Source organism: Conger conger, chromosome 16 (genome assembly GCF_963514075.1).
Source record: "Conger conger chromosome 16, fConCon1.1, whole genome shotgun sequence".
In the NCBI taxonomy this organism is placed as follows: Eukaryota; Metazoa; Chordata; class Actinopteri; order Anguilliformes; family Congridae; genus Conger; species Conger conger.
In genome coordinates, this window is record NC_083775.1 from 11651160 (window position 1) to 11674321 (window position 23162).

The window sequence follows — 23162 nt, forward strand, 5'->3', positions numbered from 1 at the left end:
ACCCTTGGAATGAAAACTGTAGAGGACCGCTTAAGAGAAGGTAAAATTATCACGGGCACATACTTAACTTTGGTGTTGTTCTGTTAATTATATTTCATTTTCTTTAGGGTTAATGAAAATAACTTACGATATATAAATACAATTGCACATAATCACAAAACATGGGAGCAGAATTTCATCAAATCATGTTTCATGTTCGGTGGCCTATTTTACTCGATGTGATTTTCTGCCACTCTTCGATTGTTCACAAGGAAAATACAAACAATGGTTTGCTTATTTATGGCACCTATCAATATTATTTTGTGTGACCTTTTCCTAATAAAACAGAATAAACGTTTGATAAGTAGAGACGGTAAAGCCTTGTTTCCTATGCGCAGTAATACTCAATGCAGTCTCGGACATGGATTGTCAGTGGTAAAATTTTCTTTCAAAATGTAACCACAATGAATCCCGATGAAACCAAATAAATTACTAAACAAGAGTTGTCTTATTACTGTATGTAAAATTATATAGTTATAAAATCTAGAATAACCACAGACCCTGAATGGAACTTTCAGTTACAGCTATATAACAAATCAACCTTGACATTGTTTTACTGAACAGAAAACAAAGCTGAAATAGTGTGCATCTACTTGAAGCAGAAATGGCATGGAAGTACTCATTTGTTTCTAAGGGTACTTGTACGTTGGGTCAGGGTCGGGGTTACTGCATGGAGTGGAGGACAAGGTTCTGTTATCCGTGGATATAACCAGGACTACCTATGAACCCTACCTTATCTAACCTATCCTATCCTACTACCCTACTCTATCAATGTACCCTATCCTACCCACCTAGGCTGCCGAGATCAACTCTAACCCTACCCTATCTATCCTGCCATACTCTATGTACCCTCCTGTGCTACCAATCTACCCTAATCCTACCCTATCTACCCAATCCAACCTACCTATCTGAATAATGATGAAATTACAGCCGGCATATTGCTCCTACACAGACTTTCATAAAACAACTACCTACAGTATGATCACTGTTGCACTGTCTTAGTTGGCAGCTACGTTATAGACAGGACTTCATTGGTCAACAATGAAAAGGCACTCTGCCACATGCAGTTTTTTGACACTCTTTGCCACCCCCCACCCCCCCACCCCCTCACCCCCTCACCCCCTCAGGCTCAGTATGTGGGCTCAGGGTAGCCCTTGGGGCTGGTCTGAAGGTTCTGGGTGAAAGGCGGGCTCTTGTAGGTGTCGGACTCGGTGGTCTCCACCACGGTGCTGGGGGGGTAGGGCTGGATGTTGGGCTTGGCTTCCAGGTGGTCAGTGGTGAAGAGGGCCATGTCAGTCCCCAGGAGAAGCTTCTGCACAGCTGCCACGGTGAGGCAAGCCTTCGGACAGGATTAACGGGGGTTAGCGTTTCCTGCACAGCGTCGACCAGCTCGGTCGCACAGACGCAGGGCCAAACCGGCCATCAGTGAAATGAGAAATGTCTGCTTTAATGCCACAGTGGTCTGCCGAAACGCAGTGGATTCCTTCAGCTGACACAGTGGCCTGTTTTAAGGCACTTTGTGCAGGTTACTGGGCCTGGATTCAGACAGCTCTCCTCTTTAACCCTTTAAGGTGTGAGATCAGAAATATCTGATTAGACTGTTTTTAACTGAACAATCAGTACTGGTGATTGAATGCAATGGTGTTCTAAAACACTGACTTATATTTTAAAAACATGAAAACATCTGAAAAAGCTCTTCAGATGCTTAATCTTGACTCATAAAAGCAGGTGTATGCTTTTTTGTTCTTTCCTGTTAATCTTGCTGATCACTGAATTTTTCAAGCAAAGTTCAAAAAGGAGAGAAAAAGGGCAAATGTTGACCAAATTCTGGCTTTGTTAGACATCTATTATTCTACACAGATATTCTGTTGGTGAATGGTCACTGTGTGGAAGAGCTTGTAGTGGAGACAGAATCTCAGCGGGGTTTTTAAGACCAGGCTTGACACAGTGCTGGATATGAACTAGTTTTCAGGTGGACTGCATTCGGTACATTTCAGTGGTAGGAAAGTGGCAAGCATTGTTGGGCTGAATAGCCTGTTCTCATCATGTGTGACAACAGAATTAAGGGTGAGCCAGAGAGACTGTGGAAGGGTGGCTTTGTGCCTTTAAAACTTGTGCCTTTACAGCAGACCACTGAGAGCAGCAGGAGCTTTCTCACACGTATTCTGTAGACGTTACGTAACATGAACAAGTTATTTCAGGTGCAGATTGGCTGCATCTGTCACCATGGAGACCAGCTGACAGTTCTCCCAGTTCTATAATTAAAATGGGAATATTATTAACACCAGGGAGTGTGTATGCATATGGAAGTGTATGTGTGTGCATCTATGAAAGCAAGTGTGTGTGTATACATACACGTATACAGGTGTATGTGCAGGAGTGTGTATGCACTGGTGTGTGTGCATGTGTGTGTGTGTGTGTGCACATGGGTATGGAAGTCTATGTGTGTGTGCTTGCATGTATGGAAGCCTGTGTGCATGTGTGTGTGTAATGGTGAATGGTAAATGGTTGGCATTTATATAGCGCCTTTATCCAAAAGGCTGTACAATCGACGCTTCTCATTCACCCATTCATACACACACTCACACACCAACAGCGATTGGCTGCTATTCAAGGCACCAACCAGCTTGTGTGTGTGTGTGTATATGTACGCATATATGTGTGTAGGGATAGGTATGTGTGTGTATAAGCACAGGTATCTGCGTGTGTGTGCGTGCGTGTGCATACGGAGCTGTGCTCACCCAGGTGATGATGGAGAAGAAGCAGAAGGCGATCGCAGCTCGAGCTGCATCTGCTCCCTGAATCAGGGGAAGCTCATTGGGTGAGGTTTGCTGCCACTGGTTGGCCAGGAAACAGAACCCCACGAACCACATGAATGTCCAGAAACCTGCAAAAACCACAAGGTCCTGAAGGTTCCGGATCAGCCGCAGGTTTCAGATTCACTTCTTGGCTTTCAGTATAACAAACTTTCCATTTAAACTGTAAACAAAAAGGTATGCTCATTTGTTACTCTGACATTATTCCCTTTTTTAAAAAAAAAAAGAAAAAAGAATTGTCTGTTAACACAATTCTATACCCCGTACCTTATCATATAAGGCTTATATAACTGATAGGAAACCACAAAGTGAAACACGAAGTGAATTTTACAGACAGTAACTCTTTAAACATTTTTCCTAGATAGACATTGCCCAGCAACAAATCTGCATGGTATCTTAAAAAGGGACTGATGCTCAGTCTGTAATGAGGCTTTAAGCCGGGAATATACCAAGCTGACAGAGGATCGAGAGTTGGCTGACAATAGGAGGGGGGGGGTCTTGTCGGCACTGGTTAGGAGGGATCTGTCCAAACTCTCTGACAAAGTGTTCACACTGTCCATGTATTCACCTCTTCATTTGCACCTACACTATTTACATTCTTTGCAAACGACACAGCAGGAGACTAGACAGTGAGAGAACATTGAAGATTATGTTCAGAACAGAGTCGGACTCAATCTGCTGTAAGGACTGGCTTTATCAAGTGTACCCTTGTTTGTGATGGAGAATAAAAAGGAACTGAGAAAGCGTAGGAGGTGGTTTCCATGTAGGTTAAGCCATGGTTGCTACAGCGACAATCACAGGATTCTTCAATTTGTTTTGCAAACCGAAGGGCAAGAGATCAAGAATGTCTCCATGTTGGTTTACTACCCAGTTTGAAATTGTTAGAAGGGTTGGTAACTTCTCAATAGGAACTACTACAGAGACAGATCTTGGTTTTGGAATGGCTATTGCTAACTCTGCGGTTCTAGGTCACACGTAAACAGGTAAAGGTATTGTGTTTCATTCAAACACCCACAAGCTGAAAGTGCGTCTGCACACACCAGGCTTTTGTAGTAGTCTTCCACTTGTTTTGCTGATAGGGCCATTTAAAATTTGCCAGGTGTCACGATGAAAAACACGTCACAGCTATTTTTATCTAGAGGTAATGTTCTAAGTAAAATTCATATCTGGCCTCAGATATTTCCAGTGGTAACCATATTTTTAGTGTAATTGTTTTTGTAAATGAATCATCTGAGAGCATTTTCTTATTGTAAAAATGAACATGGTATTAATAAGGGGTTGCATGTTTTCTGAGGCCAGATACGAATTCTGCATCCACAATTATCCATATATACAATTTTACAAGGATTGGGCCTTTTCCTTAAAAAGTTACGGACCTCTAAATATCCTGTTTTATGGCGCAATGCGTTATTCATCGCTACACCCGGCAAACACCAGCAAAATGAAAAGGAATCCTCAAATATTCAGGAAGTTTAGATCTCTGGATCTCCTGGAGTTGCCATGGCCCACAACTGCTTTAAAACCAGCTCTGTTCTCCATAGTTCCTGAATATTTTCTTGGTGCTTATTTACCTGAGAAGCCCACCTCCACGAGCAAGGCCTTCTTCCGGTCCTTCACGCTGCTGATCTGAGGGAAGTGAATGTCCAGGACTGTGAAGAATATGCAGGCCAGGAAGGCCACCACGCCCACAGTGATGCCGTAGTTACAGGCGTCGTAGTTCTTGTTGAAGATGCAGTGCAGCCTCTCGCTCCCGCTGTTGATGTAGCCTTCGTTCACGATGGAGCCGAACACCACCATGGAGAAGATCTGTCAAGTCAAGTCAATTGGCTTTATTTATACATTTTACTTTTTTTTACATCTAATCCAAAGCGACTTACAAGTGCATAGGTTCTTCCACAAGTTAAAGCAACACATCCATAACTAGTAAAATACACGTGAAGTGCTGTTCTAAACATGCAGTCATCATAAGTGCAATTCAATTCAATTTTCTTTTTTCTCTTTTTTTTCCTTTTTTCTTTTTTTTTGGTTAAACAAGAGGGATAGGGATATAAGAAGGGAGGGAATCAGGAGGTAGGTTTGAAAAGGTCTGTTTTCAGTCTGCATCGAAATAGGGAGAGGGATTCTGCTGTCCTGACAGTGGTAGGCAAGTCATTCCACCACTGAGGAACCAGAACGGAAAACAGGCATGAACGTGCAGCTCGACCGCCAGGTGCTCGTAGTGGGGGAACCATAAGGCGACCAGAGCTGGCAGACCGGAGTGGTCTAGCTGGGGAGTAGGGAGTGATTAAGGATTGTATGTAAGGTGGGGCAGTCCCCTTAGCAGCCTGAAATGCCAACAGTAGGGCCTTAAACCGGATGCGTGCGGCAATAGGAAGCCAGTGGAGGCCAATGAGGAGTGGGGTGACATGAGCAGACCTGGGCTGAGTGGTGATCAGGCGGGCTGCTCATATACAGCGTTTTATACAGCGTTTCTTACAGAAAACTGTCATAAGGATGCCTTACAGAGTAACAGAAGGCCTAAAGGGGCAAAACCCAGGCCTGAACCGCCAAATAGCAAGCACGTGAGGAGCAATCCAACACTCTAGTCCGATTCCCCAAAGCCAGGCTGGTTTCAGGCGCTAATGCGCAAGATCGTATTGGCCCATGGTGCCCAGCTGAACGTGCACTGATGACTCTTGACAAATGCTAAGTGGCAGAATCAGATCACTCTGGTCTGGAAGGGGAAAGAGCCTGGTCCTCCGCCCCTCATGTATCCCAGAAACCCTCTCAAGTAGCCGTTACGCAACAGGCGCTCATTCAAATCGCTTATTTTATCCGTCCTTGTCTCCGCATTCCTCGATTGGCCTGGAAATCGATCACGGTCTTCCATCTTTAAGGACTTTCCAAACCCGTTAAATGCTCCTTGAAGGAGCTAGGAGGCTCCTGGAGGATTCTTGAGCCAAGGAAACGGGAGCGCATTCTTTGCAGAAGTATTTTTTCAGAACGCGTGATATAAACAACAGACCCATCCCCATCTGCTGCTGTAAACCGACGCTTGAAAGAGCCAAGGCATTCCATTTTCCTCATATGCATTTCCTGGATTCCTCCATCCTCAAGTCCTTTCCTGCTTCCTTTCCATCCAAGGGGTGAAGCAAGGAAAGGATGTAAAGAAAGGAAACTAGGAGATAGCCTAAGGAAAAGGGCAGGTAGATGACTCTGAGCTCAAAGCTTCCTTGTGCAAACCTGCCTCTGTAACTGCAAGTGAAATGATGTTGGTCATGTCTTAGCTTCTGATTTTTTGTTTCCTGATGTGGAAAATCCCTATTATGGTAGTTTATAGAATCTCTGCTGAGTGAGTTCCTGTGGAACTACAAAGTTAACAAATCGATATTCCTGCATATGTGTTTTCAGCAATTGCTGTAATCCTCAGTACCTCACCTATATTAGTAACTTACCCGCCTTACTTATATTTCTAGCTTACCTGCTTTACCTATATTAGTAACTTACCTGCCTTACTTACATTTCTATCTTACCCCTATTAGTATGTTACCTGCCTTGCCTGTATATGGGTATTAGTTTAAATAACTGGTTATTTACTGAGGCAATTCCATGTAAGGGCTTTTGCGCAAGGGTTCAAAAGTAACTCCCCACTTGGGACCCGAAGCTAAAACGTCCTGTTTACAGAGCTGGATCCCTTCCCAATACTCCACATACAACCTGGATTCTGGCCAGTCCAATGCTAGAGGCATCCCCATATACAGTACAGGCTAATTGCATTGGTCTCTGCTGGTGTGCTCTCAGTGCCCCTCAGTTCACCTGTGTAGTCATCTTTTATACTGCATTTATCAGAACAGACATGTAGAGGAAACTTACAGTACTGTGCAAAAGTCTTAGGCACCTGTATAACATTCTGTACAGATAATAATTCAATGAAAGTTCCTAAATAAATGTACTATACATTTTACATTACATTTTAGTCATTTGGCAGAATAGTTAAAAACTGAATCAAATCAATATTTCTTGTGACCGCCCAAACTGCATCACTTCTCTGAGATAGCCAATGCTGTCCTGCAGTTCTCTAAGACAATCAGCAGGGAGGTGATTGTTCCAAGCACTTACCACAGTTCTTCTGCAGACTTTGGTTGGCTCCTTGCTTCTGATCTCAGACAGCCTTTTTTTGTAAAAAGTAGTCAATTGCTTACAGTAATGTGTTACTTTTTTCATTAAATACGAAAATCTCTAAAATTTAATCTTTTGGGAAATTAATATTTGGAAATCTCAAATTTGTTCTTTTATACTAACACACACAAAAAATTAACATTTATATAATAAAGTCTAGGGTGCCTAAGACTTCTGCACAGTACTGTACTTCCACCAGAAGTTAACGTCGGCTCAGTGGTAGTTTTTCTCCTGAAGAATGTGGTTTATGACTATGGCTGTATATTGATTATCTCAGATACTCAAACACTTTGATTGATGTGAATTGGACCAATAATTATAGAGAAAATGACAAATAACTGCACAACGTCCCTGTGTTCAGAAGACAGTGTTAACTCAAGAACCGCATAAGCCTGCCCTTAAGTTTGTAGTCTGTCGTTCGCAACAATTATACTTTACTCCAACACAAAAACCAAAGCTGATCTGCAAGTAATTGTTTTGTTATTTGTCATGAAAGTTGCACTGATCGGGACACGGTTAGTTTACATTAAGCTTTTCGGATTTCGGTGCAAAACTGTTCACCAGTGTTGGACTGCAGAGCATTGTTGGCACATTCCTAAAATAGTTTTGGTGAGTTAATCTCACAGGAGCATGCAGACCTTACACAGGCCATCCATGATCATCTGTGATCACCTGTGATCACCTGGGATCATCTGTGAGGATCTGTAGCCCTTAATCAGAGCGATCACACCTGCCATCTCCTGCTGTACCCCAGCCAGCTCTCTGGCCTGTTTAAAATCCGGGATCATAGGTACTGTAGTAATTAAGACAGGACATCCTTTTAGTAAATAAGAGTCCTGTGTTCCACTTTACTTCACATTATAAAGGTTATGAGCTAAAAATAACGTTCCTCATGAAGGACTGATCCAATTAAGTCAATGCTGAACCGAGAAGCAGTGCAGGTTTTACTCTGCTATTCTTCTGTGTCGTAAAATACATAAAATGTAGGAGGCTCTTTCACCAGCTCACCAGTGAAACCGTTACACACACGCAGCTGCTCAAAAGAACAGACGGACGTTGATATAAGGAAAGAGGAAGTGGATAATCTAAAGCGACGGACAGAAACTCAGAAACGGAAACAGCGTCTCTGTTCCAGTGCATCTACGTGCTGTCGACAGAAGGGTCCTCGTGATCTATAGCAAAATGAGCTTTCACACCTGAAGCAATGTGGCATTTGCAGGGGAGGGACAGACACTGAAACAGGATGACTGAAGAGAGCATTTTGGCCAGGTAGACCCAGGCATCCCGAGTGCGCTCCTGTTCAGTCGAGCAGTCTCAGACGCGGACGCAGGCCCCCGGAATCCTCTGCGCTCACCATTAGAGGCGTTCCCTGCCGTCTCCCTGACGACAGCACGCATCATCAGGGGCGTGATGCAGCCACACGGCAGAGGGAGCAGTTCAGATTTGGAGTAGTGGCTAAAGCGCTAGCCTCGAGGCCTGTGGCTACACATCCGCCTTGGGGGGGTTGCTAGGCTCTTTACCTCAGTGACTCATGTCATGTCATTTGGCTGACGCTTTTATCCAAAGCGACTTGCAGTTTATGTATCTCATGTAAAGCTGAGCAGGGCCCTTTAGCTTAGCCACCCCAGTAAAAAAACCAGCGGTACAGTACAGCGTACACCATGCATCACGCATCAGTGTAAGCTTTAGTTACTGTGGACACCTGCTAAGCAACAGAAAGTGGTGCTGGCACTTTCTGTTGAATCCCCGAGAGGAACTCCTCTCCACCTGTTACCTTAAATATTCCCCATACAGTGATGTTCTCATAGCATTGGCCCTATTACATTAAATCAGGGCTGCCAAACCCTGTTGCCAGAGATCTAACATTATCTTCTTGTATTGTATTTTATTGTATTGCATTGTGTTGACTTGTACTGCTTGCTGAAGCAATGTATTGATAACATTAGGCCACTAATTTCTAACAACCTGCCCAGGGACTAAAGATGAAAATTAGCTCATTAGCTAACTCTGGCATTTACATTGATGTGGAAACTGAAATGTTGATTAATGTGCGCTGTCCCTGGTAAATAAATAAACTCCCATTTAGCTCTAATAAACCCTTGTAGGTTTTCACTCCAACCCTGACAAAGCATATCTCATTCAACAGCTAGAGGCCTCCACAAACGGCTGATTAGTAGAGTTAGGTGTGCCACATTAGGGTTGAAATTCAAATCTACAAGACTGTGGACGGTAGGGTAGCCCAGTTATCCAGCGAACTCAATAATCCTGCTTTGTGGGTTTTATTCAGTGCAGTTATCCAACAAACTCAGTAATTCTGCTTTGTGGGTTTTACTCAGTGCAGTTATCCAGCTAACTCAGTAACCCTGCTTTGTGGGTTTTATTCAGTGCAGTTATCCCGCTAACTCAGTAAATTTGCTTCAAGAAATACCCCACTGGAGCTCCAGGAGCCTATTTGTATGTCAATGTCAGAGCCTGTGCCAACGCAGTAATTGCCATGGGCAAAAAAATGTTTTAATGTGTTTAAAGGGACACTTTACCATAAGTATTGCCATAATGTGCATTGCTTATGAAGCACATTAAAAACCACTGCAAAAAAACTGCCAATTTGAGACTGATTAAGTCTCACTGTAGGCTTTTTCAAGCAGTTTGACTACATGTGCTGTTCATGCTGGTGGCAGCATAGGCTGTGGCCTTGGGCAAAGGACAAAAGGAATGTATTTTAAGCAGATCGTCTCGTGACACCCACCCTCTTTAAACTGACCCATGCAGTCATTTTTATATCCGACAAACAGGTGACATGGTATTGGCCATGGTAATGTAAGCTAATGTCATTTTAATTACATTTTGTTCATAATGTTTGTACTTTTCACTTACAGCGGCTTTACTCTGCGAGTGTCCAGATTACAATTTCAGTAATTTCCACTTTTTAAAATGTTCATATGGCACATTTGATTAATATCACACCACAACTAGCAAAGACATCATGGCAGTATAAGGAACGTAATGTACATTAATGACATTATATGGCATGTAATTAAATTGATGACCATATCGGGGACATAATGTACATTAATGACATTATAGGGAACATAATGTAAATTAATGACATTACAGGGAACACAATAAAATTGATGATCATGTAGGGAACATGATGTACATTAATGACATTATAGGGAACATAATGTACATTAATGACATTACAGGGAACATAATTACATTAATGACAGCATAGAGAACAGCGTATCGTACATTAATGACAGTATAGGGAGCATAATGTACATTATGATAGGGACAGTGTACATTAATGACAGCATAGGGAATATAGGAACATAATGTACATTAATAAGTATATGGAACATGATGTACAATGTTCGATTTGAATTACGTTTTTTCTGTATTCCCCCATTTGGAATGCCAGTTATACACGCTCCGCTGCTGCAAAAATCCTCAAATGGTAACAGAAGGAAAGCAAGAGGCCACATGTAAGAGGTAACACTAGCAGCGAGCAAGCCTGTCCTCCAAAATGTGCGCTACCAGCACACGTTTCATTCGTTCTGCAGTTCAGCAGCTGTGCTACGCATAGGCCTTCTGAAGCCTCTGCTGGCAGCTGGACCAGGCACACCACAGGTACCCAGGTGAACAATGAGTAATACCCAGTCAACTTAAATCCTCCCTCCCAGAGCAACGTTATGGATAATTACTCAGTCCTGCCTGCTGGGTGCATTATTTCATTATTGCTGTTTAATTTAGCAGTAGAGATACCATATCATGGTCCAAGGTACCTCCGTTACTGCATGATATCATAAATGACTCTAAATACGCAATGTTAGCAAATGTCAGAACGAATAATTGCATTATAACGCAATTTCATTTATATTATTTAATGTAATATTTTATTATTGTATCGCAGTGACTGAACAAACTATATATAACCAATGGAAGCTATAAATTTGAGTCCAGCCCAAATTTAGGATGCTACAACCGAAAGAAATATATGTTATTTTTAACGCACATTATCGCGGCCTAGTGTCATATGAAGACAGAATATCGCTTTATATCCGCAAAATAAAAAAGGATTCGAATTTCAGTCGTATTAAGTGTTTAGATGTTTGGAAGCGAGAATGCCTGTGGCGTGGACAATTGAGCGAAACTGTGGTTTATTTCATGTGCTTGGAACAGCAGATGAAATAGCATCCTTATAGGTCCAGAATTATGGAGTGAAATTATAGGCCCACGGAAAACAAACGTCTAAATTATGATAAGCGTAGTATCTGATAACACGTGATCTGTGCTCATTCGTTACCACTATGAGAAAAATAGATCCATATTTCAAACGCAGCCTTCTATAGCCGCCTGCTGTTGCATACATATTTCTGAAAAAATAAATTTGTGCCTTGATATTTTTCTGATTTCGCAGCTAAATGAAGTGATGACAGCGGTCGTCCAGTTGGAATATAGCTAGGCTACGTAATTCATAGGCTATCACCGGACAATGTTAGTGACAGTCCGTTAAAATGTGTAATAAAGGATTATACGCGGAAAAATCGCCAAATGTAGGCTACCTATCAAAAATAGCCTCATCATCAAAGCGGTCCTTGCATTGCGGTGTTCCGCTCACTTAAAATGGGTTTTATTTATTTATTTATTTATTTTTCTTTACAAAAATGTAAATGGTAAAAAATGGTAAATAATGGAACATAACACTGAGGAAATAAATCACATCTTACCCATGAAAGTATTCTTAGAATCGTCTGAGGTCGTTTGATAAAGGCGACCGGATCGAATTCACCTCCAGCTCTCCCAGCGCCAAAGGACCCGACACCTTCCATCTTTATTCTGCACCCGAGCCAACTGCTGCTACAAAGGCTCCAGGCTTTGCCTCTGAAGATAGGTACGGACGTGCAGTGCACACACCCACCGTCTGCCAGCGGCGTGCACAATCCAGACGGGTCCGCGCACTGGGTTTGAGTCCCTATACAACGCCTCGGTGTCGCAGCTGCAAAGTTCTCATCATAGCGCTGCAAATGTATGAATCCGAATACGATGCCACTGGTTTAGGTTACTCCCATGGATATCTAAGATTTTTTTTACCGAGAAATAATCCCATGAAAACGCCGAATCACGAGATAAACGGCTACACCAATCCGCCTTTTCCTCACGTGGAGGCGCTACTGTAATCACTAGTCTCTCATCAACCCATCCAATAGAAATGATGCTCAGTGACTCTGTACAAAGCTCGCTCTGAACCGATGTATGTGAACCGACAGGTCATACAAAGACGGGACTTTATTCAGGTCATGTGTCCTAGAACTGACTGATTTGTCCATGAATAAGACTAATCATTTTTTACACTATATGGGCCTGTATCTGATTTGCCCTCAAATTATGACCATTGACGATTTTCCTGCACACACTGTGCCCATGGAAGCCTCTTGTAAATGTATCTCATGGTGAAACTGCAACATAATCTACACATTATTCAAGGTGTTGGCCTACGTACAGATTTATAGCTTTCAGCATCTGTCTACTTGCTTATCATAAAATGTCCAACAAGAGGGTCATCAAGATGGATCTAAATGATCACAAATGTTAAGTGCTATATATACTTTTCTAGAAGTAACTGTCATCGTAAATGTGTGTTTTATTACAGTATACAAATATACCAGACAAACATCGATCTCTTGGCAATTATAAGCCTTAAAAACATGTTTGGAATATTTTCAAGGAATCATTGTAAAACAAAATGATAAAAGACTCCCAATGATTTTCCAACAGATTGTGAATTCTTCCAGGTGCTTCATAGCCTGGAACCTCCCACCTTTTCCATTTTCTGTTTACGCTCTGGTACAGTACAAAGAAGTTTGGTTCAATGTACCTCCATTCTGAAAAGTGAAACATAAAACTGCTTTTCATACATTATGAAAATGTAAACAGTGGCTAGCCATAATTTCTTCTGGAATAAAATTAGGCACATTAACAACAGTCACTAGGATTAACTTGTTTTCAATTTAAGTTCCACACAAAAAAGTAAATAGTTAAGCACCTGCTTCCACTGTTTCTCAGAAGCCACGTCTCTCCCCAGAGCATGTAGGTAGAGATGTACAGGTGACACAGGCTAGTATTTATTTCTTACAAGTGATGGCACAGATTGCAGCACCGCCACCATTGTATTCTTTGGGGAGAATCCTGTCAATTTTTACATTGATGTTTCCTCGTTTCAAATGCTTATTTTATTTTTTGACATTTGTTTTAAAAACCCATGATTTTCTCCATAACAATGTGTGCAATGCATTTCCAGTGACTCCTAAAATAGGTCCGCTGCATAAAAAACTAAACAAAGACATAAAATGTATATAAAATTGTGGCCTGGAGTGTAGTGGTTAAGGTACATGACTGAGACCCGCAAGGTTGGTGGTTCAATTCCCGGTGTAGCCACAGTAAGATGGGCCCTTGAGCAAGGCCCTTAACCCTGCATAGCTCCAGGGGAGGATTGTCTCCTGCTTAATCTAATCAACTGTACGTCGCTTTGGATAAAAGCATCAGCTAAATGACATGTAATGTAATAAAACATTAAGAGTAAAACTTTTGCAAATTCCCTGAAAATTTGTCAAAACGAACTTTACTAACCTAATCAAGGATACCAATAATGATGCAGCCCACTGTATATCGTGGCCCACTCTGCATGATGAACTCAGAGTTCTGGTAGAAATATGAATTGGAAAAGTCTCAACAAGCAAGAAAATAATTATTTTAATCTCTTTCATTTATACATGTGAACACATCCTTGGACATATCTCTGCATACATTAGCAAGAAATTAAAACAACAAAAGACAATGATCACGATAACAGATTAATTAATACAAAAGTAATAAATACACTAGATTGCGAAAAAAAAAATGTAATCTTGTTTCTTTTTTTGTTGAATTACGTTATACGTAATTTCTTATAGTGTACGCAGTCAGCAGGAAACATATGTCTGTACATGATTATGTCAAATTAAGGAGTTTATGGTAACAGTGCAGTTTGGAGAGGGAAGGACGATCCACCGTTAGCACCCTGCTCTGCCGCCAGGGTCTGCTCCGGTCAATCGCACGACCCGTCTTTCCAGCCGTCTCTCCATCGTTCGTCCACTCTGGAGCAGTCAAACTCGGGCTTTCCTAAGCGCACGTTCACGTCATTGTGGAGCCGGCACATCCACTGGGACAGATTGTGTCGGCTAGTCGTGTTCGGCTGGTTAGTCTTCAGCCTACAGTAACAGAGAGGGGTGGTAAGACTACTGCAGGGGGAGAGCAAAGGGAGTGTTTAAGGATCTTTTTCTCCTTCTGTTACTCTGTAAAAAAAAAAGAAGAAAAAAAAAGAAGAAGAAGCGCTATACAAATTAAATGGATTTTATTCGACTGGCAACAGGGAAAGCTTTCCCAGGCACTCGTGGGAAAAGGTGGTGCGTGTGTGTGTGTGTGTGCCAGCTCTGCTCTACACCACACCTCCCAAACCTTGATCCTGAAGCTTATGGGTGAGGGGTTTTTTGTTGTCACTCAGCACAAGTGATAGACTAAAACGGTTAATTACAAATGCAATTCACCTAACCTCCTTTCTTGGGTCTGAGCCAAGACTGAGTCCTTGCCTACTACTGAATACAAGTTGCAAGTAAGCCATTTCAGATATGGCCCAGAGTTGGGGAGACCTGCTGAAAAATGGGTTCAGCTACTCCATCATGTGACTGATAGTCAATGATTGACAGCTCACTGCAATTCCAGCCAGTATAGGGTTTGTGTTTTGATTCCCCCATTTGCTAAACACCACCGATTCATATGTGCAAAAGCATGTTCAACAACATAGATTGGATTGTTAAGGGTAAAGTAAGCAGGTAGATCGGGATATAAACTATTTACTTTATTTAAAATAAAATAAAAAAGCGTTTCTGACCTTGATCTTAGATCTTCTGCGCACTCGTCACACGGGAAAAACTTCGAGAAGAGGTTGATAAACTGCTTCATTTCGCCCTGCTGGGTGTCAGTGGGTTTGTCGGGATAATATGCTGCCATTGTATGAAGATAGGACCATGTATTTTTCCCCAGCTCCTCCCGATCCAGAGGACACTCTAGTTGTTTCTCTTCCACTCTTTCCTGCTCAAGAACATCGGCAGAGAATTAATAGCAGTCACTTCGCACGCGCACATTGAAAGACAGTACAGAGTCATTTAGGGTAGGCTTTACTTGCTCAGGTTTACTTGCAGATGGCCTGAGTCATGATTGTGTCACAATTAGTTTATGTGATCGAAATTATAAATCGTGATAATACGACTGGGTAAAGAATCAATCATCTGCACCAACATCAGTTACAGTAATGATTTAACTTCTATATGATAGCAAGTTATGTTTTTAGATCTAGCTAGGTACATACTGTTACAGCTAAACGGGTAACTTGTTCATCATTAATTTATTCTGCAGGTTGCTAGCTTTCACCTCTGCAGCTATCTCCTTCTTCTGGCTCTTCATCCATGACTTAAAGTCTGTACACGCTCTGCAGGGTTTCTTTTTCTGTTCGCCGGGTTTTCCCTGGTCACTGTTAGCAGTTCCACTTGTATTGTCCGCAAGTTTAAATGGGAATCCTTCAAGCCCAAATGATGGAGAAAGTCTTGATGCCCTGTTATCACCGGGCGCAGCCATGTTTATTATTGCATTCTGGGATTGCCTGAACCTGCAGTCGGTCACAGAGTTAACTTTACATCTTTACAAATACGTAGCTGAAGGACGCCATTTGGTTCAATATATTCTTGAGCGCATGCTTGCATTGTGCAATGGACTTTCTCGCACGAAAAATATTCTCAGACTTTAGCTAAATATAGTTGGAACGAAGTTGTTCAGAATCATTTGCCTGGTTTCTACTCGGAAACATTTATGTACGTATTAGTTCCGGAGGAAGATGTCATATCATACATGCTGCTGAGTTGAATCGAGAAAAGTAATTATTTGGTTTCTTACCAAATAACTCACTTTTCAGTTAATATAACCACAATACATAACAGAATCAGGACTTTATATTTGAATTTAAAAATATTTTCGGATAAGATTATTTATAGATGGTTAATATGAAAGCACTTTAGCTAACTAGCAAGACACGTTTCATTTCCTCCATCTGATGTATATTTCTTCTCCACTTTTCCAGTTTTATAGTTCACTAAATTGGGAGAATGGGGATCCTCGAAAAGATATCGGAAATCGAGAAAGAAATCTCGCGCACTCAGAAAAACAAAGGTAGGCAAAGTTACTTTTAGTTTGTTTCTTTTGAACGAGCTAGCTAAGCTAAATAAATGGCTGTCTGTTGTCTTGCAGCCGTATGTTGTCTTTTTGCACCGCTGGTTAACTTAGTTTTCAAAAGCACAATTAAAATGATTTCCATTTGGCGCTGGCCATAGTTAGCTAAAATTGTTCCAGCTAACTAATTGCTATCCACCCAATTAGGAGTAACATTAGGTGAAAATGATTCGATGGCCTGTTAAAAAAACTAGACGCTTTTCCACACGTACGTTGGTCTTACTAGTTGATTGAATAACAGAATAAGCACAAGCTACCATTTACATATTCGGAAATACACTATTATGTCAACTATCGGTGTTGTCACGTTTGATTGTCATTTTGACATTAAAAAAATACTTTCACTTTCAGCAACTGAGTACCATCTTGGTTTGCTGAAGGCTAAACTAGCCAAGTACAGAGCTCAGCTGTTAGAACCCTCCAAATCAGCGGGGGCCAAAGGGGAGGGGTTTGATGTGATGAAATCTGGTGACGCTCGGGTGGCCCTGATCGGTTTCCCCTCTGTGGGCAAGGTAAGTGCTGTTTCTACATCTCTGATCAGAGGCACGCCCATATGTATTTGTCTATTTGGTAGTTATTTTTTCTGTGTCCTTTCTAGTCCACATTTCTAAGTTTGATGACTGCGACGGAGAGCGAGGCAGCCTCTTACGAATTCACTACATTGACATGCATCCCAGGAGTTATTGAGGTATGTGTAAATTTACTTAAGTATGCTATCTTATTTTAAGCATTGTCATGTTTTTGTTTAACTGTAATTTGATTAGCTGTATTATCGGTTGTGTCCATTTTCTCCAGTACAAAGGGGCCAATATTCAGCTCTTGGATTTGCCTGGAATCATCGAGGGTGCTGCCCAAGGTGCGTCGGCAATCTATTAATGTAGATGGCACTGTACGAATTCTTACCACCTACAACATAACATTATATTACATTATTGGCATTTGGCAGATGGTCTTATCCAGAGCGACGTACAGTTGATTAGATTAAGCAGGAGACAATCCTCCCCTGGAGCAATGCAGGGTTAAGGGCCTTGCTCAAGGGCCCAACGGCTGTGCGGATCTTATTGTGGCTACACTGGGATTAGAACCACCAACCTTGCTTGGCCCAGTCATTTACCTTAACCACTACGCTACAGGCCACCCCACAATACAATTCACCTACAATACACAATGACGTCCTTCAAGGATAGGCAGCAATAGTTTTTATTTGTTTTAATTCCTGCTTTTGATGAATACAGCTATAAGCATGATGCGGCCTGTTTTATAGGAAAGGGCAGAGGAAGGCAGGTGATTGCCGTTGCCAGGACGGCGGACGTTGTCATCATGATGCTGGACGCTACGAAGGGCGATGTGCAGAGGTTTGTGCTTCCGTTTGGTGTCGTGTGATTGATTATGCAGGCATTTGTATAAGAGTAATTGGCCTTTGTTCCATTCCAGTTACATTACCATTGTAACGGGGCTTTCCAATCAAACCTATAAATTAGGGCTGTGAGATATAGCTATCGTGGTACATCGAATAGTTCTTACTGCGCTAAAAAAAAAAAAGATCTCTGGCAGGTGGCGGTAGGTCTCGTTCCTTCTTTTCGTCTTTAAACCTTGTGTATTTGTGTTGCGCCATTATCCAAAGCTCTGTACTATTGATGCTTCTCCTTCACCCATTCATACACATACACGCACCAGTGGCGATTGGCTGCCATGCCAGACACCAACCAGCTCCTCAGGAGTAATTAGGGGTCGGGTGCCTTGCTCACGGACACTTCGACACACCCAGGGTGGGATCGAACCTCTGCCAGACAACTGCTCTTACCTCCAGAGCCATTGTCACCCCTGGTATCCTAACACATCCCCAAACTTCCATGAAATGCTTCCCAGGGAGAAAAAAAAACATCACTTGTATCTATTAAATGTTGGTTAGCATACCTATTGGTTTTGAAGAACGCATTTTCACTTTTTATTCTTGTAGTCATGTTTTTATGTACCACATGGAAACAGCATGGCCCTGCTGCTGTCATACCAACATTGATATGAGTGACGTTTTTTTCCCCCGGAAGCATTTCGCTTTTGCTCAGAAAATTGCGGGTGTGCTACCGCATCAGTTATGATTAAGAAATCTAACACCGCATGCTTGATTACGCTGCTATTACATAGTACATTACTCCAGGGGGTGGCCAATTGTGACCTGGAGCTGCAGGATTGTAATGCGTTTTGTTTTGTTTTCTTTTTTTTATTCAACGTTTTGGAATAATGGCTTCTGGCCAATTTGATTAAATGAAGACATGTTTGTAATATTTCTCTATTGGCGTCAATTCAGGTTTAACAGAACAATTCAAAACTCAAAAAATTGCTTCAGAACTGCCATGTCTGTATGTCAACAATATAACTCCATGGATTATTGTTTGAGTTTTGTGTTTCTGGCACGAAATGGTGACAAATTAATTTCTGTCCGTTTCTTCATAAAGGGTGCTATTGGAAAAAGAACTGGAATCCGTTGGAATCAGACTCAACAGATCCAAACCGAACATTTATTTTAAGGTAGAGTTTTATTTCTGTGCATATCTTGAGAGGTGGAGAGCACCCACTGGGGCTGGAATTTAAATGAACTAAACAATGACTCAGACGCCATTGTTTTTGGTTCAATTTCTGATGCGGTTTACAGTCAGAATTGCAAACTGACATTTTTTGTTTATATTTTTTTTTTGTTATTTTTTCTTTCAGCCAAAGAAAGGAGGAGGTCTGTCCTACAATTCAACTGTCCCTCTTACCCAATGCTCTGAAAAACTAGTACAGCTCATTCTTCACGAATACAGTATCCTTTGTCATAGTAGATTGTCGTGAGCTGCTCTCTTAGGGGAGTAACAAACTCAATCTGTATTCAACTTGGAGCAACAAATTAGGAATATTGGACTGTTTTTTCATTCCTTTCCAGGGCCATGTTGGACATAGTGTGCTAATGGAGTTCAATTTAGCAGGTGAGGTGTATACAGTGGAATGGAATATAACCATCAACATTTAGGCAAAAGTTTAATGCATTTGCTTGATTTTCCCTAAATGACAAGTCAGAGGAGACACACCCCAGTTGAATGAGATGCAGTCTATTGATGTACATAAAATAAATCACATTCCTCTGGTGTGAGAAAAAGCAGGAGTGTTGCGTTTTATTTGTAATCTGAACCACTAATGCAACAAGATAAAGATAATGTATTTAATATCAAAAGTTTAAATAATCTCTTAATAATAAATCTGATTCTTGCATGGAATGCCCTTTCTTTTTTTTCTTCCTCAGAGGTTGTTTTGCACTTAAATTCTTCTCATTTTTTAATGTAAAGCCAAGCTACTGAATGACTGTTTTGTATCCAGTGTCTGATACTTGTTTAGCTTTAACTGAAATTTTCTCAAGAAATCTTCAATGCTGAGGTTTTGTTTAGGGAAGACAGCACGCCGGATGAGTTCATTGATGTCATCGTGGGGAACAGAGTCTACATGCCTTGCTTATATGTAAGTGTGTGTGCACATCCCTCTATGGTGCTCTTCCTGATTACGGTCTTTTGAGGACTTAATCCTTTGAAGAGTAGGATTTTTGCAATAATTATTTTTCCCCTAATTTTTTGGGGCATTATATTATTATATTATACACTCAGTGAACACTTTATTAGGTAGACCTCTACACCTGCTTGTTGATGCAAATATTTAATCAACCAAACATGTGGAAATGCATAAAATGTGGTCAAGTGGTTCAACTGGTTTTCAGACCAAATGTCAGTATTGGGAGGAAATGTGATCTAAGTGACTTTGTGGAATGATTGTTGGTGCCAGTGAGCAGCTATTTTGAAGGCAGAAACGCCTTGTTAATGAGAATGGCCCTTCTCCTCAGACCTATCTGGTCAAAGGTGACAGTAATGTAAATAACCACACACTACAGCAGTCGTATGCAGAAGAGCATCTCTGAACACACAACACATCAAACCTCTAAGTGGATAGGCTACAGCAGCATAAGACTAGAGTATAAAAAAAGAAGTTAATACCGAATAAAGTGCGCACTGAGTGTATGTTCTGTTATTCTTAGGGTTAATTTCAAGATTGAGTAATATTGAGTAATATTTTTTGAGTGGAAAGCCTTTTCTCTCTCTCACACTTACATGAATGCACACATACGCATATATGCACGCCTCTTTTTGTGTATATACACACACACGCACACACAACGTATTTTGTATGCAGGTGTACAACAAAGTAGACCAGATCTCCATGGAGGAAGTCGACCGGTTGGCTCGGAGACCTCACAGTGTCGTCATCAGGTGATGAGTGTGTGCGTGTGACCTGTTCCAGTAGGTCTGTGTGTGCCTTGCGTACGTGCCAGCTGTCAAAGTGGGAGGCAATGACTTGTGTAACATAGACTCATGGTGTTTTCCCAACACCAACTTAGCTCTCTGTGTCCTGAACAGTGCAACGTTCATGACAAATGAATTGCTGCCAGATCAGCTTTGGTTTTTGTGTGTGTGTGTAAATGGTAAATGTTCGGCATTTGGATAAAGCGCTGTACAATTGATGCTCATTCACCCATTCATACACGTATACACACACACTCACACACACACACACACACCCACACCCCAACACTGAGACTATGTTACTGTATGCATGACCCTCCTAAAGTAGGTTGGAATGACTGTTGTGTTTGTGTATTCTGTTAAAGCTGGTCTGAACGAGGCACTGCAGTGTTGACTAAGACCCCTTTTTTTTTCTTTTTTTTTGCAGCTGTGGGATGAAGCTGAACCTGGACTACCTTCTGGAGACACTGTGGGAGTACCTGGCTCTCATCTGCCTTTACACCAAGAAGCGAGGAGGTATCCAACATCTTCGCAACACTATCCTTCTGGTGTTAGTGTTATAATGAAGTGCATGCAGAATGTTTCAATCCTTTGGATGTTAGACCCTGTGGTTTTTGGCTCGTAACTGTTTGTACGTTTGTAACTGACAGTATAAGACTTTGTGGTCTCTGTGCTGTTGTTTTCAGAGCGGCCAGATTTTAATGACGCCATCATCATGAGGAGAGGAGCGTCTGTAGAACATGCGGTGTGTTTCTCCTCTTTCTCTGGGGCTTGCTCAGGGGGTTCTGGGGCTGCACATCGTGTTGGTCTGTAGACACGTCATGTTAGTGTCTGGTATGCTGTCTGTAGACACGTCATGTCAGTATCAGGTATACTGTCTGTAGACACGTCATGTCAGTATCAGGTATACTGTATGTAGACACGTCATGTTAGTGTCAGGTATGCTGTCTGTAGACACGTCATGTTAGCGTCAGGTATGCTGTCTGTAGACACGTCATGTTAGCGTAAGGTATGCTGTCTGTAGACACGGCATGTTAGCGTAAGGTATGCTGTCTGTAGACACGTCATGTTAGCATCAGGTATACTGTCTGTAGACATGTCATGTTAGCGTAAGGTATGCTGTCTGTAGACACGTCATGTTAGCATCAGTATACTGTCTGTAGACACGTCATGTTAGTGTCAGGTATGCTGTCTGTAGACACGTCATGTTAGCGTAAGGTATGCTATCTGTAGACATATCATGTTAGCGTAAGGTATGCTGTCTGTAGACACGTCATGTTAGCGTAAGGTATGCTGTCTGTAGACACGTCATGTTAGCATCAGTATACTGTCTGTAGACACGTCATGTTAGCATCAGGTATGCTGTCTGTAGACACGTCTTGTTAGCGTCAGGTATGCTGTCTGTAGACACGTCATGTTAGCATCAGTATACTGTCTGTAGACACGTCTTGTTAGCGTCAGGTATGCTGTCTGTAGACACGTCATGTTAGCATCAGTATACTGTCTGTAGACACGTCTTGTTAACGTCAGGTATACTGTCTGCAGCACGTTTTGTTAGCCTCAAGTATACTGTCTGTAGATGCGTCATGTTAGCGTCAGTATACTGTCTGCAGCACGTCTTGTTAGCGTCAGGTATACTGTCTGTAGATGCATCATGTTGGCATCAGTGTACTGTCCGTAGATACGTCATGTCAGCGTCAGTGTACTGTCTGTAGACACATCATGTTAGTGTCAGTATACTGTCTGTAGACGCGTCATGTTAGCCTCAGTATACTGTCTGTAGACGTGTCATGTTAGCCTCAGTATACTGTCTGTAGACAGAAACGCTATGCCATATTTCTACCGGCTATGAAGGTGAGATCAAATGAATATCCAGTTCTGTCACGTTAGTCTTGGCTTAAATTGCCATTGTTTCACTTTCAACTTGATGATTCAGATGAAAAAAAATGTAAAATTTTTTTTTCTGTTTTTTTTCTTAAGTGTCATCGAATTCACAGAACATTAGCAAGCCAGTTCAAGTATGCACTGGTGTGGGTGAGTAGCCTTGTAAGATCTGTGAGTCGGTATGCACTGGTCTGGCTGTGTGGTTCTGTGTCAGTTATTTTTAAATGAGTGAGTCTCGTAAACTAAATCTCATACAATAAATCTCTTGAAACGTATTTTCTAGGGAACGAGCACCAAGTACAGTCCTCAGAGGGTTGGACTCACCCACATCATGGAGCATGAGGACGTGATCCAGATTGTGAAGAAATAAGAGCGTGTGATTGGTGCAAATGTCAGGCCATGTGCCCCTCGTCTGCGTGGGTGGACTGCACAGGAAAAGCATCCATTTCTTATGAGTGTCCAAAAAAAAAAAAAGTCTGATTCTTACTTTCTCAGTGCCAGAAAAATGACTTTGGAACGAAAGTAGGCAGAAATGGCAGAAATCGACACGTTTTATCCACTGCAGCTTTGCATGAAATTCATTTAAAGTGAAAAATAAAATTAAAAAAGTTACAAAAATTGA

General features: G+C 41.7%; 3 protein-coding genes across 4 annotated transcripts; 1 reads left to right on the forward strand and 2 right to left on the reverse strand.

Moving 5' to 3' along the window:
* Positions 1 to 1168: 1168 nt before the first annotated feature.
* LOC133114979 (synaptogyrin-3-like) lies at positions 1169 to 12145 on the reverse strand. Its single transcript, XM_061224683.1, has 4 exons — positions 11741 to 12145; positions 4427 to 4661; positions 2781 to 2926; positions 1169 to 1378 (listed from the first exon to the last, which is right to left on the reverse strand). The coding sequence occupies exons 1-4, from the start codon at positions 11840 to 11842 to the stop codon at positions 1169 to 1171; spliced, it is 693 nt and encodes a 230-aa protein (XP_061080667.1). The 5' UTR covers positions 11843 to 12145.
* A 1596-nt stretch (positions 12146 to 13741) lies between these two features.
* On the reverse strand, positions 13742 to 16059 carry gfer (growth factor, augmenter of liver regeneration (ERV1 homolog, S. cerevisiae)). Its single transcript, XM_061224794.1, has 3 exons — positions 15480 to 16059; positions 14941 to 15140; positions 13742 to 14260 (listed from the first exon to the last, which is right to left on the reverse strand). Exons 1-3 carry the CDS (start codon positions 15681 to 15683, stop codon positions 14098 to 14100), a joined length of 567 nt encoding a protein of 188 aa, XP_061080778.1. The 5' UTR covers positions 15684 to 16059; the 3' UTR covers positions 13742 to 14097.
* drg2 (developmentally regulated GTP binding protein 2) lies at positions 15706 to 23162 on the forward strand. Of its 2 annotated transcripts, none has more exons than XM_061224793.1 (14): positions 15706 to 15916; positions 16183 to 16271; positions 16683 to 16843; positions 16930 to 17019; positions 17127 to 17187; positions 17596 to 17686; positions 18788 to 18860; positions 19044 to 19134; positions 19726 to 19823; positions 20547 to 20623; positions 21084 to 21172; positions 21343 to 21401; positions 22637 to 22690; positions 22824 to 23162. In XM_061224793.1, the coding sequence occupies exons 2-14, from the start codon at positions 16208 to 16210 to the stop codon at positions 22908 to 22910; spliced, it is 1095 nt and encodes a 364-aa protein (XP_061080777.1). In that variant the 5' UTR covers positions 15706 to 15916; positions 16183 to 16207; the 3' UTR covers positions 22911 to 23162. The 2 variants fall into 2 exon arrangements, with proteins under 2 accessions (XP_061080777.1, XP_061080776.1); XM_061224792.1 differs by having other exon boundaries at positions 15707 to 15978.

Bases quoted from the DNA above. Each gene is read 5' to 3' on its own strand.
- gfer (XM_061224794.1), bottom strand. From the start codon at position 15,683: ATGGCTGCGCCCGGTGATAACAGGGCATCAAGACTTTCTCCATCATTT. The intron at 15,141-15,479 runs GTGAAAGCTAGC...GTTCTTGAGCAG, and splicing joins AGAAGGAGATAGCTGCAGAG to GAAAGAGTGGAAGAGAAACA. The intron at 14,261-14,940 runs GTCAGAAACGCT...CTGTTACTGTAG, and splicing joins GCAGAAGATCTAAGATCAAG to GCTGAAGACTAACCAGCCGA.
- LOC133114979 (XM_061224683.1), bottom strand. From the start codon at position 11,842: ATGGAAGGTGTCGGGTCCTTTGGCGCTGGGAGAGCTGGAGGTGAATTC. The intron at 2,927-4,426 runs GTAAATAAGCAC...TGGTTTTTGCAG, and splicing joins CGTGGAGGTGGGCTTCTCAG to GTTTCTGGACATTCATGTGG. The intron at 1,379-2,780 runs GTGAGCACAGCT...TCCTGTCCGAAG, and splicing joins TCTTCTCCATCATCACCTGG to GCTTGCCTCACCGTGGCAGC.
- drg2 (XM_061224793.1), top strand. From the start codon at position 16,208: ATGGGGATCCTCGAAAAGATATCGGAAATCGAGAAAGAAATCTCGCGC. The intron at 17,020-17,126 runs GTATGTGTAAAT...CATTTTCTCCAG, and splicing joins GCATCCCAGGAGTTATTGAG to TACAAAGGGGCCAATATTCA. The intron at 20,624-21,083 runs GTGATGAGTGTG...TTTTTTTTGCAG, and splicing joins CCTCACAGTGTCGTCATCAG to CTGTGGGATGAAGCTGAACC.